Below are 21,190 nucleotides of genomic sequence, written 5' to 3' on the forward strand. Positions count from 1 at the left end.
ATCTGCCCATCCTTAGAATACTTCTCACCATGTTTGAAGTGGTGCACCTAAAACCTCCCTAAAAATTCTTGATGTAGCAGAGGAAGGTAGACCACCATCTGGAAATTTGACCATATTTATTGGTTCTTTCAACACTCGAACTTAGTCTTCAGACTCCCAAATTGATTTCTTGTTTCGAGAACTGCAAAATGCAAAGTTTGATGTTCTTGCTATTTGTGAAACCCGAAGAAGTTCTGAATTAACAGCAAAATGGAACAATGGCAAACAAATCTTCCTGGGCACTTCAGATAACACCACAAGAGTTGGAGGAATTAGCTTTATCATAAACAAAAAGCTAACTAAAAATATCTCATATTATTTCTTGCATAATCCATTCTGAACAACTAGGAACACTAAAATTAAAAATAGGAGAATCAGTAACAATAAAAATAATAGTAGTCTATGCACCTACTTCAACAGCTGACAAAGAAGAAACAGAAAATTTCTATAAACACCTACGAGAAACATTACAGAAGAAAACAACATACATATAGTGTATGTGGGGATTTCAATGCAAAGATTGGTACAGAACTTATTGAAGAAAAATATGTTGAACCATGGGGGAAAGAAATGAACAAGGCAAACTGCTAGCAGAATTTGTTGAAGCAGAAAGGCTTTACATTATGAATAGTTTTTGAAAAAGAGAACTGGAAAAAGATGGACTTGGCAATCTCCAAATGGAGAGATTGGAAGTGAAATTGATTTCATCCTAACAAATTGCAAAAAAATAGTCAAAAATGTTGACGTCACTGGTAAAACCTACTGTGATATTCATTCAGACCACTGTCCAATAAGAGCTATCCTCAAAATATATAATAAAAATGAAGAATGCATAAGAGCACGGTCCAACCATAAAGCGCTCAAAATAGATAAATTCAGAAGGATTTAGAAAAAATGTGGAAGAAACCGACTAGAAATTAAAAAAAAAACAACACTGACAAAGATTTAACAAATTTTAATAATAATTTATTGAATTCCAACAGAAAAGCCTCCTATGAATTTCCTCCAAGACCAGGGAATGCTTATCAGAGAGAGAGAGAGAGAAGGACAGAACTATTGAAGAAAAATGAAAGATACATTATCTGTAAACAACTGAGGCAGAATATCAAAGATAACTATAATATATATAGAATGACAAAATTGGCAGAAGCAGCTGGGCTCAGCAGTAGCCTAAAACAAGCAGAAAAAGAAATGTCTAAAGCAACCACTACCATCAGCCTTCAGAGACAATCAAGGAAACAGGCACACAAATAGAGGTGAAATGGAAAAAACAATAAAATCGTTTTATGAGAACCTTTAGTCATCTAAACAAGTAGTCACAGCTCCAGTACTAGATGAAAATTTGGAATATCTGGAAATACCATCTGTCTTAACTGAAGAAATAAAAATGGCTATCCACCATATGAAAACTGACTGATCACCAGGAATTGACAGCAAAAAATCTGATGAATTAAAAATGACAAGTACTCTTTAAAGCTCTAGCAGAAAGATTTACTTGATATATGCAATTAAGGAAAGCACCTACTGAATGGAAAACATCAAAGACCATAATTCCGCATAAAAAAAGGTAATAAAGAGGACATCAGTAATTACAGAGCCATCTGTCTGTTATTACATACATATAAAATATTTGCCAGACTCATCCTAAACAGAATACAAACTCCATCAATGAAAATAGCTGCAAAGAACAAGCACCTACTGAATGGAAAACATCAAAGACCATAATTCCGCATAAAAAAAGGTAATAAAGAGGACATCAGTAATTACAGAGCCATCTGTCTGTTATTACATACATATAAAATATTTGCCAGACTCATCCTAAACAGAATACAAACTCCATCAATGAAAATAGCTGCAAAGAACAGGCGGTTTCAAAAAAGGCTTTTCGACAATAGACCATATTCAAACTATTACTCAACTAATAGAAAGATACAGAGAATACCAGATGCCACTTTGTTTTCTTTTTATAGATTTTAAAAAGGCAATGGTCACTATTGAACATAATGCAGTATTCCAAGCTTTAATAGAACAAGGAGTAGAAATAGCATATAACCAGCTCATAAAAGATATTTACAAAGGCACAACAAATATCACTCTTTTCAATCACCAAACAGAATACAAACTCCATCAATGAAAATAGCTGCAAAGAACAGGCGGGTTTCAAAAAAGGCTTTTTGACAATAGACCATATTCAAACTATCACTGAACTAATAGAAAGATGCAGAGAATACCAGATGCTACTTTGTTTTCTTTTTATAGATTTTAAAAAGGCATTGGACACTGTTGAACATAACATAATATTCCAAGCTTTAATAGAACAAGGAGTAGAAATAGCATATAACCAGCTCATAAAAGATATTTACAAAGAAGGCACAACAAATATCACTCTTTTCAATCACCAAACAGAATACAAACTCCATCAATGAAAATAGCTGCAAAGAACAGGCGGGTTTCAAAAAAGGCTTTTTGACAATAGACCATATTCAAACTATCACTGAACTAATAGAAAGATGCAGAGAATACCAGATGCTACTTTGTTTTCTTTTTATAGATTTTAAAAAGGCATTGGACACTGTTGAACATAACATAATATTCCAAGCTTTAATAGAACAAGGAGTAGAAATAGCATATAACCAGCTCATAAAAGATATTTACAAAGAAGGCACAACAAATATCACTCTTTTCAATCACCAAAATAAATTAACTTAAGTAGAGGAGTACATCAGGGCAATGTCTTATCACTTAATCTCTTCACATCTACTCTGGACAGCATCATTCGAAAATCAGACATGAAAGGTGGAATCAATATTGATGGTGAAATGTCAAATATTCTATTATTCACCAACAATGTGGTATTAATATCTTACTCCCCCAAACTCTTAGAATCAATGCTGAATGACATTAGCCAAAACTGCCAAAAAATTGGATTGAAAATACATTCAGACAAAACACGATGGATGAAAATTGTATACTGTAAAGATTATGCAATCAGTCTTAGAACTCCACACCATCGAAAAAGTTGAAGATTACATCTACCTCAGACAGTCCGTAAAAATAAATAACGTATCAAATGAAACATCAAGGAGAAAAAAAGAGCTACTTGGATGGCCTTCAACAAAATAAAATCAACAATTACCAACCAAAACACAGACATAGAAATAAGAGCCCATCTTTTCAACAGTCACATCCTACCAGCATTAACTTATGTCAGTGAAACATGGAACACAATTTAAAAAGAAGAACAAAGCTTAATAACAACTCAACATGCAATAGAAAGAAGAATGTGCAATATAAATAAAACAGTAAGTCGCACAGAAATCAGGAAGAAGTCTGGACTCAAAGATGTAATAAAAGCAATCTACAACAGCAAAAGCAGATGGGCAGGACATCTTGCCAGAATGAGAGACAACAGATGGACAGTCAGAGTAACAAATTGGTATCCGAGAGATACCAAAAGGAAACCTGGAAAACTGGCCTTAAGGTGGGAAAACCCAATGATCAAGAAAGTTGGAAGAAAATGGAGAAGAAAGGCTCCAGACAAGAGCAGCTGGACTCTTTATGACCTGCAGTCATGGAGAAATCCTGACTGAAATGACATGTCTATCAAGGAAATCCAAAGGAAAGCAATTCACCTCAGAGATAATCCCTCCTTTACAGACTCTCTCTCTCTCTCTCTCTTAGATGTAATGTTTCAGCACTGTGTTATACAGGTACATCCATAATCACTGTTCCAGTGAACTGGCAGCTATCATTCCCTCCACTTTCTATTGGGACTGTTATAACAAGAGCAGCAACTGTTCAGCATTCGTTTTCAGTGCAACTGCAAACAAACTGAACTTGCTTTACCTCTTCCTCTTTTACTCCATCTACCTCTTCCTCATGAAGTATTGCCAAACACCTACAATTTGCAACTCTTCAAGAAAAATGTTACACATCTTTCTCAATCCTCACCTTTGCTTCCCCCCCCCACACACACACAGACATATCAGTGATGTGCTTATAGGTTCTCTGACCTCTTGTATATGAGATCAATACAAAACTAATTCTGTGAAGTGTAAAAAAAAAAATCCTACTTCCTTACCTTGTTGAATACCCATATTTCTCCATTTGCAGTAGGTTTTGGTACTCCATGTCCATTATAATGAAATAGCACTCGTTCATCCTATAAAATGAGAATTTTAATACAAATAAGTATTGATTCAAAATATAATTTAAATTTTCTGAGTTTACAGAATAATTTCAAATTATTCTTCACAGTAATAATGCTGTTGTGACAGAAACAAATACAAATAATATTAACCATACAATGGTTAATATATTATAATTATCTCCTTAAAAACATCAATTTAGAAGCAATTTAGAAGCAATGACTTAGTTTACTTTTTTTTTTTATTATCAGTGTTACTGTAGATATTGCAGAGGTGCATTGAAATTCTCAAAAGTGAAACAATTCAGAAGTTTCTAAATTGCAGCTCGCTTTCAAAAGACTGTTCAATTTTTTTTTACATTTCATGATTTTTATACATCAATATCACAAAGATGACCTCTATCTTTCTTCTACTTTAATGGTTGTAAAGATGACCAAGACAAATCACATCCTATTAAATGACGTGGGTAAACCAAACTATCTTAGTCCATTCTTTATATTTATTTAGTTTACTTATTTATTTACTAAATAAATATAAATGATGCTCTGTAATGTGTGGAAAAACAGCTTTAAATCACTCAATTATGTGAATAGTATAAGGGCTTTTCAACTGATGGTGAGTTAGTCTCATACAGTAGTGATAGGGTATTCCTTCTGGAAACTAAGAATTTTTCATCACACAACTGAGTCAAACTGTGCAGAAGAACACATGCAACTCACAGCAGACAGAGCAGACTATACAGATATGATTAACTATCTGCAGATAGAAATCCTATAACTAATTCAATGTTGTTGTTGAATCCATTGAAGAGCTTCTAGATATAACCAAGGAACTGTAGAACTGCTTTGGCAATCTGTTGAACTTTGATGGAGTAGAGCTTATCTCTAGGGTTATTGTCAATTTTCTGTAGAGCAGCAGCAATTACTGGACAAGAATAGATATGAGCAGGTGTTAATTCAACTCCTGGACAGTTCTTGCATGCTTCATAGCTCCTACTACCCTCTGGCTGAATTTTCATGCCTCTAAAATGTTCTGTCCTTAGTCTGGTGATGATAGTGGTTATTTCTCTATTTTCATTAATTTCACTGATTTCAATCTTCTTCTTGAGTGTTTGTTTTAACCAATCTTATTTTGGCAACAGAGTTAGTATCAGTTAGTGACAGTGGGTATAATTTTCTAGCCAAAGAAGCAAGACTGTCTGCTCTTTCACTGCCTTTAATATTTACATAGGCTGGAATCCATTGTAGTGTGCAGTTCTTATTTTTCAAATTTAAGATTGTTAATAGTTCATGAATTTCCTGTGTGAGTTTTGTTTTTCAATTTTTTGATGCTTCAAGTGCAGATTTAGAGTCGCTGTAGATAGTTATTCCTTCTGTAATCTTTATTACTGGATTAGAGGATAGAACTTGAGAGCTGTTTGTATGGCTGTTAATTCACAAATGAAGTTTGAAGCTATTTTGCCAGCTGTGGTTTTGATTTGCATTTCCTCACTTCCAGGTAGAGTTAGAAAAATCCCTGAACATCCTTGGTTGAGTGCTTCATCAGATGATCCATCAGTATAGGCAATGGCATGGTTTAGATTATTTAAGTGATGCATAGTGTCAAGTCCTTTTATTTTCTTCCTATGAATCCTTTTTTGAACAAGGTTCTAGGAGATTTAAGTTTAACATTGTGTTTTTTGGTAGAATAGTGGAAAAGAATGGCTCTTTGCTTATTTCAATGGACAGGTGTTCTAAGTCGATCTGTTTTCTAATTTCATGATCGGGTGGATGATCCCTTTAGTCTAGATTTTCTTGTCCAGGCATCAAAAGTCCTGAGTGAGATGTGATCCTGTTGTTGGCTCCTGATTTTGTTAGTGAATTTAACTGTGGAGAGTTTTCTTCTGTCTTTTAATATGTGAAGTCCACACTCTTATTGAGCTTTTAAATTATTTGTGAATGAGACTGCACCTATAATAATTTTTGCTGCTCTTGACTGTACTCTGTCAAGTTTTACTTTTGAACTAGTAGAAGCTGGAGCCCAGATAGATGATGCATATTCCATAGTGGGTTGTATGAGTGCAGTATATGTAATTTTGAGTGTCTTGTTTCACACCCCACTTTGTTTTGCAAAGCTTTTTGATGATATTAAGCTTTTTAAGAGCTTTATTAGATATATTTTTAATATGAGTTGTAAATCTCAGTTCAGTATCTAGAGTTAGGCCTAAGTATTTTGGAGACTGTTTTTTTTTCTATTTTGTTGTTATATATTTTGATTTGGGGGTTGAAATTGTGTCTATTTTTTCTATCAGTGGAGGAGATGCTCAGTTTTGTTTTTTCTGGGTTTATCTGTAATTTAAGTTTGCCCATCTTTCTAAGCCTTTTATTGAATTATTTAGGACTCTTTTTCAGAAATTGGTTGGCCTTGCAGAAGTCCAACCCCACTTCTGTCTTGCACAAGGCATTTGCCCACATGCAAGGCAGAAGTAGCAAGAAGTAGGGGATTGCTTTGTAGGGTGAAGCTCCAATATGGTAACATGAAAAACTTTCTTCCTGCCTAATCCTGCTTCCTTTTTCCCCACCTCTAACTTTCTGGTCTGGTACCTTACCAAAGTTTTCTTTTGTCTAATCCTGCTACCACCTTTTTTTTTTTTTTTTCTTTTCCCTCACTTGGATTGTTACATCGAACCCTGCAGAGAATCCCTGAAAATTGCTGGCTAATGGGACTCTGGCACACCCAATTCCATGAAGAGGACTCTGCCACACCCATTCTGTTCTGATCAGAAACTAATTCAATAGTCAATCTGATAAACTCAATAACAGAACATTAAGCAGATGTTTGAAATCAAGTTACTTGGCTGTGACAAGACAGCGAGCCTAACATATAAAAGAAAGATAAGATGTACCAAAATTCTGTCATTTCTTACATTGTTGCAACAACATAAATGATAAACCAGTCTACTGAAAACTACTTAATTATATGACCCTTGTAGAGAACCTTTGGAGGGAATAAACTCACATTTTGGATTAATTGTACTTAACTGTCAGGAAATCTTAGTAATGTAAGAAACAATATTCCATAATAGGTCAAAATATTTTCTGCCTAAATTTTGATCTAACTGCATAAATTCACAGGAAATCTTAAAGAAACAACTAAATTCAAAATAGTTTACCAATGAATAAATTATGTAACCTACAGAAGAGTCTAATAAATGATGCTTTCTGGATTTTTTGCTACTCGCAAAAGGTTTAATTTTCATTAATTAGATTTGATACTTCAAATTGCACTGAGAATCAAAATGACAATTTCTGTTTTTCCTTGAAGTAAAGCAAGTAAATGACTATGCACAGAATTTGAATGAGGCTAAAAGTGTCCTATCAACACAACTAAACTGGTTCACAGTACAACTGTAGCTAATCTACAAGTGATGCAAACTAATACTGAAGCTGTGTAGACATAATAGTGATGTGATTATAAATAGACATGGTTATGCATCTACTGAAGGGATGGGTTATGCTTTGAATTCTGGCATTCTGGGTGCATCTGGAGAGGCAAATTGTTATGTTCATATACAAATACCATTACCAAATTACCCTAATGGGTACTAAATGAATAATTACCATGGGTGACTTGAATTATCTAAATATTGATTAGGTAGCAGAGAAAACTTATGATAAAAATGAAGGGAAATTTTCTTATGCAGCATGAGAAAAAAGAAACTTGTGAACAAAAAGTGTTAGTTTGATCATAGCATCAGAAGGTGTCTCAGTTAAGGTTGTGACTGTTTGCCACCAGCTGGTTACAGTGATCATGCCATACTGATCTGGGAAGTAGCCAATTATATAGATGTTATAATCAGGATAAGTTATGTGCTAAACCACAAATCTGGAAAATTATGACAAACTCAGGAGAATACTATCTTTGGTTCTAAGGTATCAGTTACTGCATGAGAAGGATATCTTGTAGATAAAGAGAAGATAGAGAAGAGAAGGATATCAGCAGTGTATGGGAAGCTTTGAAAAGATGCGGTATCTGAATGTGTCCCTAGAGCAAAGAACAAATAGGATGGGAGTGAAATGGAAGTGCAATCTTATTAAATGCATCTTCTTATGGATCTCTTGAAAAGTTATGAGAATTGTGTGGAAAGCTAAATTGGAATAAAAAAAGAAATTGGCTGTACAGGTTAAAAGCAATCCAAAAGAATTTTATCATTATGCCACAAGTAAAAAGGACAATGAATATGAAAGAATAACTTTACTGAATGCAAATGCTACTCTTAGGTCAGAAGTTGATGAGATAGTGAAGTCAGCATTCATTAATTGTACAAAGATATATCAACCAAATATATGTAACATGGTGTACAGTGCCACTATTGCATTGAAAAGATGCGATAGTGGCACTGAAGTTCAAGAACTGTTGCATAACCTGGATAAGAATTTGGCATCAGGGTCAGAAGAGATATCAGTACATGTGCTAAAGGAATGTTCAGCTAAAATGGCTTGTCATTTGATATGTTTGTATAACTTGAATCTTGGCTCACAAAAGATCTCACAGGAGTGGAAAGAATGAGTAAACGAGTATTTAGGCTTAGGTGCTAATTTACACTCATAATTTAATGAAATAACTACAGCAGCAGAAAGAAATAATTAAACAGCAGGTATAATCATTTCAACAGTTCATCTCTGTCACAGAATACAATGTTAAAATTGTAATAACACACAAGAAACAGTAAGTGGAAGATACGAAATTAGACTAATATGAAAACTAAATTTAGTCTTTAGTGGTGTGTCCCAGGGATCCATATTTGGACCATTTTGTTCAGTCTATACATTAATGATATCATGAAGGATCTGACAGCAGATGTTCAACTGCTTGCTGATAATGCAAAGTTATGCAGGATAACCAATACTTACAGAATATGAATACAATGGAAATAAGGACATATGATAATGGCTGACAATTCAATGTTAAATAAGCATGAAGTTATGCACTTTGGCATGATGAGATTTAACAGGATATTATATTCGCAGGGTTGTGCTATAAGAAACTGATGAGGCTAGGGATCTTGGAATTATGATGAGGAGAATGACAATTTATGATTTCAGTGGCACAAGGACAGCAAAGGTTATAGCAGGTAAGACAATCACAAACATCCATGCCCACACCAAGATTCGAACCCACAACTTATTAGTTGGAGAACAGATATACTAACCACATGACCAACCAAGCCAGCTAGAATTATGATGGATAGGAATTCGAAGTTCAAAGTAAACTTAACAAAAACTACAAATATAACTCAGAGGATAATTATGATGTTGAAACGAATGCTGACCTGTAAGGATAACGTAGTAATTTTGCATTTTTACAAGGCCTTCATTGACCACACCTGAACTACTGTGCGGATCTAGTCTCCTGGATTCTCAGGGAATAAAGGAGCTGTGAAAAGGGTGCAAAGAAGGGTTATTGTAATGCATATTTGTGTTGTAAAATACTGACAATATAAAAGTGGCCAAAAGTGAATGTATATGGTAAATAATTATGTAGAGTATATTTACTGTTAGCTCTTACCATTTATTAACATCATAACAAAGCAATTCCAAAGCCAAAACTAATTTTCTTTGGTGCAGCATGGTGAATTTTTAGTGCACAGAGAAAGAAAATACTGAAGAAGTGTGTAGAGTGATATTCCAGTGAAGTTTTTGGTAGATATTTACCTCTGGACAAAATTACATGTTGACAGCGATACAGCTAAGCACAGAGTGAGGAAGGTGGATGTGACAAACACAATCTGCATGGCATCACACAGCATTTCTCCGACTAGCAATGGAGAATGCTCAGAGAGTAAAAAACAGCCAAGTAAGAGAGGATGGTGCTGAGAGAGGTAAATTTGAAATATGGAATAATTTGGATTCAGAATTTCGATAGATTTAAGGAATAAAATGGACTTTTACTTAAGAGCACGGATATATAGTCTACTAACAGCAACTAATACAGGGTGTTCGGGATAAATTTGACAGTTTCGTAAGGAAAAAGAAAATCTTCTTTGTATCTATTAAATTTAATGAATTGACAAAAAAACATTACAGGCAGAGTTAATTACAATACTATCAACAAGATTTACTCAAAATAACCACCATTAGCATCGATCACAGCTTCAATTCTGCTTCGGAACCTCGAACAAGCTGATGCTACAGTCTCCCTGGGAAGGGCCGCAAAAACTGTTTTAATTTTATCCATTAACTGGGCTTTTGTATTACTGGAAGTGCGATTGGTGTCTTTTTCAACTGCGCCCCATACAAAATAATCCATGGGGTTAAGGTCTGGGGAGTTTGGAGGCCAAACATTTGGACTGGTGAAGTCGTAGAAATTTTCAGACAACCATTTTTGACTTTTCCCAGAGGTGTGGCAAGGGGCCGAATCCTGCTGCCATACATACGGCCTACCATTGCCTACCCTTGTTATCCAGGGCTTGACTACAGTTAGCAACTCCACGAACAAAGCCCGAATTCCAATGCCAGGGTTCTTCAACACCTGTTCCTGCAGATTTGCGAGGAATTCTGCTGTACGAACTCAATCAGATCGTCTGCTAGGGATCTTTCTTCTTGCTACAGCCTCGTAGTCACCATTGCAAGTCTCTAGTTCATGCCTGATTGTTTTTACTGTATTCAGGGAGCATTGGGCAGCAGTCGTAATATCCTTATTTTGATGGCGGGCACGAATCATCATGATACAAGTTATTCTCTTCCATGATTCAGGTGGGTTCCAGCTATTCATCCTTTCTGACATCTTGTATATGAATGAAGAAGGGTCCAAACTTTTAAATGAAGAGAAGTGTGTGTTAATACATGTAACTTATGGAAAAATATAATTAATTATAAATATGTCAAATTTATCCCGAACACCCTGTATATGCTGATATTTTCAAACTACTTGTAGGAATCTGTTTTAACTTGATATAAATGAACAATCTGTGACTGGAACAGAAAAATACTAATACATGTACTCCCATTATGTTGAAGTCTGGAACAATTTGGATAATCATACATTTAAGGAATAAAACAGATGTTTTAATTAATATGATTATTAAATACTTAAGGAATTGACAGCGTATACTAGAAAATAAATTAAATCAAACTTTAATATATATTTTCAATATTTCGTCAAGGTCATGTTGCCATCTTCATGGGAACTTAAGAAAAAGACACGTGCACGCGCACACTACACACAGCAAATGAGGAATGAAGCGAGGGAGCTACCGTTTTTTCCTAAAGTTCTGATGGTGCCACCTAGTGGACTATATTAGGTATTCTTGGCCATTGGGCTGAAGTTCTCCTAATGCATATTTCCCAAATTTGGGGCTGTCTCATGCATCCAAATTTGTTGAGGTTTGGCATGTTCCTAAGAGCTGAGGCTGATTCCATGAATAGTCTTTCATATTTGAACTTGCTGTGGTGTATTACTGTAGCTTTCTTCCACCTTATTCTGTGGTGTGTATCCAGAGCATGATCTGCAAGCCCAGAGTGGCTGTACTGGTGAAATCGGATGTAGTCCTTATGTTCAGAGATTCGCTGTCCTGCCTGTTTGGCCAAAATAGGACAATTTACAGTTACAAGAGACCTAGTATACACCAGGTAGGTCTAGGGGAAGTGTCTGGACTTTAGTGGAGCGGATAAGGGATGCCAATTTTCTATATGGTCTGTAACAAGAGCTCAAGTCATGTTTTTTTAGGATTTTGTTAATTTTTTCTGAGGTACCCCGGATGTAGGGAATGGTGATAGATTTGGAGTAATCTTTGTTGTGAAGGGGGTTGTAGACTACTAGTTTTAGTATTTTTTGGATTTTGGGGGGGGGGGAGAGAGTAGCCACTGTTAAGGATGTGATTTAATTCAGTGAATAGGGCTTTGTCATTTGAACAGATTAGTTTAGCTCTGTTGAATAGTGTCTTAATAACTCCATACTGTTGTGAGAGGGGGGGGGGGAATTGTTGGAGAATGTATTTGCCTGTATTGGTGGGTTTTCTATAAACCGAGAAAACGAAGGTTCCATCAGGTTAGCAGGTAACTAGTGTGTCTAGGAAAGGGAGGCTATTGTTTTCTATAGTTTTAATTAATATAGTTTTAATTAATAAGTGCACACACATTCAGTCTGTTAATGGCAGCTGATACGTGGTGATATTTTCAAGATACTTCTTATAGGAATTTGTTTAAGTTTGAAGTAAAAGAATAACTGGTGACTACAACAGAAAAAAAAACAATATATATCATTATCAAATTCCTGCCATGTACCCTCAAGGAGTGTACAGGATATGATAGTACTATATGAAAATTTACATCATTACTAACTTCCTATCTACAATTTTCCTCCAAATCAGTCTATTACTTGTCAAGACTCCAACATTACCAGATCTTATATTTCTATCGTCTAAGGCACTTTGTACTGTATCAATCCACCTATATCTTGGTCTTCCTATGGGTCGTTTTCCTGCCAACCTGGCAGAGAACACTTGTTTTGCTAATCTTTCCTCGCCCATTCTGTTTAGGTGCCATACCACCTGAGATTAGCTCTGCTAACGCATTCCTGGATGATGACAATGTCAAGTTCTTTCCTAATATCCTCGTTTTTAATATGATATTGCCATTGATGCCATCTGTTCACACCTCTAATGCTTCTCAGTATTCTCATATCTGCAGTCTCTAATCTTTGGTCAAGTGTTTTACTACTGACCCAGCTCTCAGATCCATAAGTTAAAACTGGTTTGAACACTGTCCTGTATACAGCTAATTTAGTGTTCTGACTAATTTCTCTCTTATTACATATGAATTTATTCAATTGACTTCCTACCATACCAGCTTTGTTGATTCTGTTGTCTATTTCCAAATATAATTTACAATCTTCACTAAAGATCGTGCCTAAGTAGCTGAAATGTTGTACTTGTTCCAAAGGTTCTCCGTTCACAACGCAGTTGACATTTTCAACGATTCTGCCTATTTTCATTGTCTCTGTCTTTTTATTGCTGACCTTCATTCCATATCTAATACAACAATTATTCAATTTACTCAGAGAATCTTGCAGACTTGTAGCGAATTTATTTAGAAGTATAACATCGTCCGCATTAAGCAAAGAGCTGACATTAACATCTCCAATTTTGATATTATGTTTAATACCACTTTCATTCATAATGTGATCAATATAGATAATGAATAACAGAGGGGATAATGTACAAACTTGTCTCACACCAGATTTAACATTAAACCATCTTCCTGTACTTCCTTCAATTCTAATTGCTGACTTACAACTCAAATAAAGACTAAGTATTGCTTCATATAATGCCCCATTGACACCATATAACTGTAGCGTATATAATAGCTTCTCTCTGGGCACCTTGTCATATGCCTTTTCCAGATCTACAAAACTTAAATATAGATCTTTGTTATATTCCCATGCTTTCTCAACTATTTGTTGTAAAGTAAAGATCTGATCCTGACAGCCTCTATTTGGCCGGAATTCAGCTTGTTCTTCACCAAGCATTTCTTCCACAATTCTACCCAACCATTTCTCAAGTATAGGTTGGTCGATTGGTAGAACCTCTGCTACTAATGGCTCAGTTAAGTAAGTTTGAGCACAGTTAGTAGTTACAAGGAGTTCAATCGGTCGATGCTATTGGCACACTCTCCCTCGATGAGTCTTTGGACTCCCTGGAGGTGTCAAATAATAATAATAATAATAATAATAATAAATACTTGTATATATCTTAACAGGAACACTCAGTAATGAAATACCCCTGTAATTCTCACATTCAGTTTTATTTCCCTTTTTATATATGGGTATAATGACAGCTCTGCTCCAATCATCGGGAATTCGTCCCTCTGTCCAGGCTTTCCGAACTATGCGGTGCAGCCACTGTAAGATTTTTATACCACCATACTTCAGCATTTCTGGGCGAATATTATTTACTCCTGCTGCCTTTCCACATTTCAGGCCTTTGATGGCTTTTTCTACCTCAAGTATGGATATGTATTCCTGACTGCATGCCTGGTCAGTGTTTTTTACCACTGTGTTGTAAAAATCACTGCTTGTTTCATTTAGCAGATTTTCAAAGTAATTACTCCGTGCTTCAAGGATATCGTTTTCTCCTGTTTTCATGTCACCTTTATTATCTCTAACTCCTTTTACAGCACTTTTTCCTCCATTTCTAAACTTCTTCAACAACCTCCAGAATATTTTGCCACCTTCTTGATATTTATTTTCTATATTCTTGCCAAAGTCCTCCCATGACTTTTGTTTAACTAGTTTTACACAGTTTAGCTTTCTTACATTTGTCACTGTATTCTCTAAGAGCACAAATTGACTTATTGCCAGGAACTTTTGATATGCTTTCTTCTATTCCTTCACTGCTTGTTTAACTTCCTGTGTCCACCACGGAGTTCTGCATTTTCTATCCTTGCAGCCAACCTCACCACATGCATCTCTGGCTGAATCAATCAGTGTTTTCTTCAAGGCTTGCCACTGAATCTCCAAGGTTTGGTTGCTGTTCTCAAACGCTTTCATTTCTTCTTCAATAAGTTTTGTGTATTTTAGTCTATAGTTCACATCTGAGAGCTGCTCAACTTTTATTCACTTTAAAACTTTCTTACATGTTATTCTTCTCAATATGATATTCAATTTTATCCTGCTCAAGACTAAATAGTGATCACTTCCAATTTCAAATCCTCTGTACACTCTGGTGTCCTGCACTAGGGGGAAGACATCACTATCAACAATAACAAAGTCAATGAAACTTTTCTTATTCCTTGCCTCTTCTCTCCATGTGAATTTGTGAATAGTTTTATGTTGGAACATGGTGTTAGTAATAACCAGTCCATGTCCTGAGCAGAATTCCAACAGGTATTTGCCATTATTATTAGCTTTGCTCTTTTCTCCAAACTTTCCCAAAATATTTTTGTATGTCTGACAAGCATTTCCTACGTTGCTATTTAGATCCCCAACAAGGACTAACTTTTTTCTTTTTCATTGTGTGAGTTGCTTTCGCTAAAGACTGAAAAAATTCCTCCACTTCTACCTTAATAGAACCTTCTGTAGGCCCATAGGCACAAATAAGTCTCACTGTCCAGTTCCCCATTCTAATATTTGCCCACATCACTCTACTTGAGACTGCCTGCCATTCAAGAAATTCAGCCTCATATTTTGTGTTGAATACTATGGCTACTCCTTCTTTTCCTTGATTGTCATTGCCTGAATATAACATTTTGTATTTATTGCTCAAAAAGATCTCACCAGATTTTGTCTTTTTTGTTTCGGTCACCCCTATTATATCGATCTGGTACTTATCTAATTCCTCAGCTAGCTCCATTTCTTTGCCATTCAAGCTTCTTAATACAATTTGAATTGTATTTTCAGAATACAATTTGCTCAGCTAAATCCCAAATTGCCAGCCCATCCTCGTTCGTTCAGTATCCAGGTAGATACCCAACTGGGTGAACCACGAGAAGGTGAGGATTGGACATTAGGTCAGAAGTCCTGGTCGGTTCTCCACATTCCTTTAAAGGCTATGTGGAGGTTTCCTCTCAGTTATATAGCTTTGACCCTTAAGCACCCCCTACTGTCATAATGTTTGCAAGAACTCTTATTCTTCATCTGGAATGGAAGCAGTGTTTGTCTGAATTTAACTACTGGAAGGTAGCAAAGAAGATTATAATTTAGAGATCTTCAGACAGTCTGTGTTGTGTATCTCTAAGCCCAGCTGTGCTCTCTAAAATAATTCATAGGACCACACCTGAACTACTGTGCACTGCTAAACTACTCTTTCTTAATGCATATTTCCACTGTATTTCCTGGTTTAAATCCAGTGAAGTATCTGCTGATATTAATTAATAAATCCATAGTTCGTTTATTCCTTATTGTTGTGCTGTTAGTAAATAATTATTTTCTGACATTTAACACTCAAAGGGTAAATAGATAGGTAAATAGTGTAAAATAAATACACAATTTATTTTACACTAGCTTCCAATCAAGAATATGCTTCCACATTAATCTATTATTGGCCAGATCTCCAAACACTGTCAAATATTGCATCCTCATTCTATTAAATATAAAGTGAATCAATTTTACTAGGTGTTCGTATTCCTCTGGATCATGTTCGAGCATTCCTGAATCAAACATCTGCTTTGCTAACTTTTTCTTTCTCAATCTGTTAAAGTGACTATACCATCTCAGATGGGCACAGGTAACACTTCCTCAAATACTAATGATGTCAAGTTCCTTCATAATTATCTTCATTTTTAATAAGATTCTACTAGTGATTCAATCTCTTTTCTTCTCTAATTTTATGCAGAATTTTCATATCAAGTCATTTAGAATATCTGGTTATTTTATTTCTAACCTAGTGTTCAGATCCTAGTTAAAATTGTTTGATTTCTCTTTTATTACACCTAAATTTATTCAACTGGCTCTTCACCATTCCAGCATTGCTTGTATCAATGTCTATTTCCATATTTAATTTACAATCTTCACTAAAAATTAGGCCTAAACCAAAATCTGAGAATGCAGTGGGTTTTTCATGCCCTCAGATTTTGGTTTAGGCCTAATTTTTAGTGAAGATTAGTAAATACTAATTTACTAATCTTCACTTATTTTGCTATATAATTTTATATAGCAGAATTTCATCCCAGATTTGGTATAGCAGTTGCTAAATTATCCATGATTTTACATTCAAAACTGTTCTCCTTCATAATACAATCCATACAAATAACTAAAGATGAAAACATCATACAACCTGGTTCTAAATATATCTCACACTGGTTCTAAATAAACGATCTTTCTATACATTCTGCCAGTTAACAACTTCAGTATAGGCTATAAATATTGCTGTTTATAATTATAATGTTTCAAATAACTATTTTCTTAACACATTATCATATAACTTTTCTAGAGCTATAAAACTTAAAAGCAGATCTTGTTATATTCTGATGATTTCTCGTTTATTTGTTTTAAAGCAAAAATTTATTCATAATAATCTCAGTTGACCTGAAACTGAATTCAGGTCAACTAAGATTATTTCTTAAAACTCTTTCCAAAGTTTCTCTTTCATAACTTCTCTTATCTTCGTGCTTGCATAAATCTTACCTGGAAAACTCTCATTAGAAAAATTTCTGCTAGTTCTTGCATTCAGTTTTATCTTCCATAAAAGGAAGATGCTGGTACTACTCTAATCATCTGGAATTTAACTTTCTGAATTCTGATGTACCTATGGTAAAACTATTATACCTTTATATCTGAACATTTCTACACAAATATCAGTTTTTTTTTCTACCTTGAATACTGAAATGCAGTGAGGATCACATCCCTCCTAAATATTTTCTTCCACTATTCTCACACATTACTTTGCACCCTTCAAGTGGAAAATACCCAAGGATGTGCTTGTAGTGATGAGAAGAATCTTTATATTTCACAGAGCTAGTAAAATTTTCTCTCCTGAAACTCAAGGTTTTCATTTCACATAGTCAGAGAACACACAAAAAATACTATCAGTAGGCATTGTCAATAGACAGAGGATAAGTAGTGGAGTGGTGAGTTGCATGGAGTGTCCTCCTGCAACGAGTCTTTGGAGATGTCATGTAATAATAATAATTTATCCACAGTTCCTTTATTTTAAGCTCTTATGTCACCTTATTCATCCCTGATTCATAATATAGTACTCTCCTCCATTTCTAAACTTTAAAAATCTCCATAACATTTAGCACCATCATGGCAATTATCTTCTATATACTTTCCAAAGTCTCCTGATTTTTTTTATTTTTTTTTTTTTGCTTCTTTTACAAATAACTTCTCTTTTTTGCCATTAAAAAATACAAATATGAATAAACTAGCAAATACCACCACTTTCTAATGGTTATTCTAATTTTAATTTGGACAACTTTTAATGTTTAAATTATACAAAATGAGAAAGAAAAAAAAAATTATAAACTATGTTAACCTTCCTACTGGCCTTGGTGTATTTTTACATCCATCAAAATGTGGATGTGAAGCATATGACAAAGTTGGAAAAACATGGATAAGAATTGCTAGCCCTAGCAATTCTTATCCATGTTTTTCACCATTAAGAGGTGAAAAACATGGATAAGATTATCACCATTAAGAGGTGTGATAATCCTTCACACTTAGGAGAATACAACCAGAGTAACTTGTGTTCATAGTTGCTTCTCAGAGCCAATCTATTAGCAACACAAAATGTGTAGTACCTTACCATGTATGCTTTATGGCTATAATTTTCAATACAGATATAGACTAAACGCATACAATATATTTATATATTTCTAAGTCCTTTTTATCATATAATTTTCATTTGTTATTAATGGCAAGGCAAAATACGAGAAATTTTCATTCTGAAATATTTTTTATCTGAAGGAAAAACAAAAAAAAAAAACATCATGTTTATGGAATATGGTTGCTATTAAGCACTGCAAATAAATCTTGTATCAGCTATAAAAAGAAATGCCAGAATTTTTTTTAAATATTGCTTAATTACAGTTAGATGATTTTTGTTCTCAAAAATTGAAGATAATTACTTGCATGAAAGTAATTATTTCATAGAATTATTGCAAAGATATATATTAAAAGTTCACCATTTCTTCTAAAAATTCTATCTTGTTTATTTATAATCCTAGTTATAAATCACTTCACAGAATGGTCACACTTGTATGGTTTTCATTTGTGGATTTTCATTAACAGAAAACAAACTGACATTTATAATGTATAATGTTATTTATTGTCCCCCCCTCATTTCTAAGAATCACACATGACGAATTGAAACAAATTATGTATGCTGAAAATGTAAATCATTTAGGAAGTATGTACTTATACATTTTTAGTAAAATAGTAGTAAACATATGGATCTTCAAAATTGTCACATATCTAAACTAGAAGTAACATGCAACTAAAGCAATATCAATTATGAATGTCATTCTTATAATTATTTTTGATGTTCATTTGGCAAAAAAAAATAGCAAGAAAATAATGTTGTGCAATTAATTTTGAAAAAAAAAAGAGAAAAAGTACAGAATAATAAGAAAAATATGCATTATTTTCTTATTCAGTATTTTCTTGCAGTACAAAGAGCTCACTGCACATTTGAAAAGAAATGCATTTACTGCTAGTTTAGATATATGGCAATTGGTAGTAGCAATGTTTTACTACTATTTTACACTAAAAATGTGTAAGTACAGCTAACCCTCATATAATGCAGTACTTATACAACGGAGTTTCGATATAAAGCGGTCTACAAATTGTAGTAACCTTTGTTCAACTCAGTACTTATACAATGCGGTTTCAATATAACAAATTCTACAAATTGTAGTAACCCTTTATCTTTTCATATATTTTTCACCGCACGACTTAAAAATCATATTTTATCTTCGTTAAATTTGCATCTACCCGTATCACACATGTAGTTATAAGTAGCGAATTTATATTAAGGAAAAAACCCTTTAGCAGGCATGTATGTCAATTGTTTACCATATAAAGTGTTTATTGTTGAAAACTATCTTCTGCCAGAAAAGCATATTAAAAATCATGTGTGCTAATCACAAGCTGAGCACTTTATTTTCTGGTGAGTTACATACAATATGCAATGCTTTTTTAGTAAGAATTTTATTTTTATAATAATAGCCACTTTCAACCATATCGCAAAAGCCCTCTTTTGCGATATGGTTGAAAACAAAATTAGTGAATTCATTGATGGGAAAATAGATTTAAATAAGGAGAAACTGGTACAATTAATAGATGAAGTCGAACCAAATGGTGGGGAAAGTTCTGCCAAAGATTCTGATTGTGATCAATCCGTTAAAGAAATTAGCAGAAGAATTGGACTTGGCAAGAAAGGAAGTTATTTTACGGATAATAATCCCTCAATGGATCGCTCCAGAAAATTCAGGAGACAATTAGATATTTGTTCAGCTCCATATTATGAACTTCATAAAAAATTGAGCATAGTGGTAAGCAAGGTCTTATTACTGACTTTTTGATAACTGTTTAGTTATCAGCCAAAGTATGCAATGAGAATTATACAAGTCATATACAAGAGATTCAAGTGATGATGGTCCAGTCACTAGTAAATAAAGACCATATACGAAATGTTATTTTTGAAGACAGTGATGACGATTAAAATAGGCATTTTATTTTATTTTGTCTAAAACATTTATGCTTTATGTGTAATGAAGTTTAAGTACAATTTGTATTTTTATAAGCTTATACTATGTATTTGTTTCATAGTTTATGTTTTCTTAACATGAATTACATGAATTACCTGAATTAAATAAAAATATTTTTTGTTTAAGGGTCAAAACGGTATAAGCGAGAGGAGATCTCCACATAGCCTTTAAAGGAATGCGGAGAACAAACCAGGGCTTCTGACCTAATGTCCAATCCTCACCTTCTCGTGGTGCACCCTGTTGGGTATCTACCTGGACACTAAATGAACGAGGATGGGCTGGCAATTTGGGATTTAGCTGATCAAATTGCATTCTTATTGGCTTAAACCAAAATACAAAATGATGGTACAACATTTATTTGAGTCTTTAGAGAAAGCAACTCAATACAATGAAAAAGAAAAAGTTGGTCCTTGTTGGGGATCTAAATAGCGGTGTAGGAAATGATTGTCAGACAAAATTTCAAGCCGGATGGGGCATCGCCCGGTTAAACAGAACCCCTGTTATTTTCACCAAGGAACCAGGGTGAACATCGAAAAGTCAGCTACTGGAACAAATCTGAAAACACACCCCAACTCAGCATCACCAGAGTTAAAGATTGGTACTATCAAAATAAGAAGCCTGAAAGCAAAGAAACGGAGCTAGCTGAAGAATTAGATAAGTACCAGATCGACATAATATGAGTGATTGAAATAAAAAAAAGACAAAAACTGGTGAGATCTTTTTGAGCAATAAATACAAAATGTTATATTCAGGCAATGACAATCAAGGAAAAGGAGTAGCCGTAGTATTCAACACTAAATACGAGGCTAATCTTCTTGA

The 21,190-nt window shown here is 34.3% G+C and overlaps 1 protein-coding gene across 2 annotated transcripts in view; it reads right to left on the bottom strand.

Annotated features, from left to right (window-relative positions):
- Window positions 1-21,190, bottom strand: part of raptor (regulatory associated protein of MTOR complex 1) — a 512,095-nt gene that overhangs the window by 454,938 nt on the left and 35,967 nt on the right. For both annotated transcript variants that reach the window (XM_090406523.1, XM_090406522.1), the window contains exon 4: window positions 4,121-4,201. In XM_090406523.1, coding sequence (XP_090262649.1) covers window positions 4,121-4,201 — 81 coding nt within the window. The remainder of the gene's footprint in view (window positions 1-4,120; window positions 4,202-21,190) is intronic.

This window comes from Typopeltis vanoorti, chromosome 16, assembly GCF_054136105.1.
Source record: "Typopeltis vanoorti isolate ZY-2024b chromosome 16, IOZ_Tvanoo_1.0, whole genome shotgun sequence".
Lineage (NCBI taxonomy): Eukaryota > Metazoa > Arthropoda > Arachnida > Uropygi > Thelyphonidae > Typopeltis > Typopeltis vanoorti.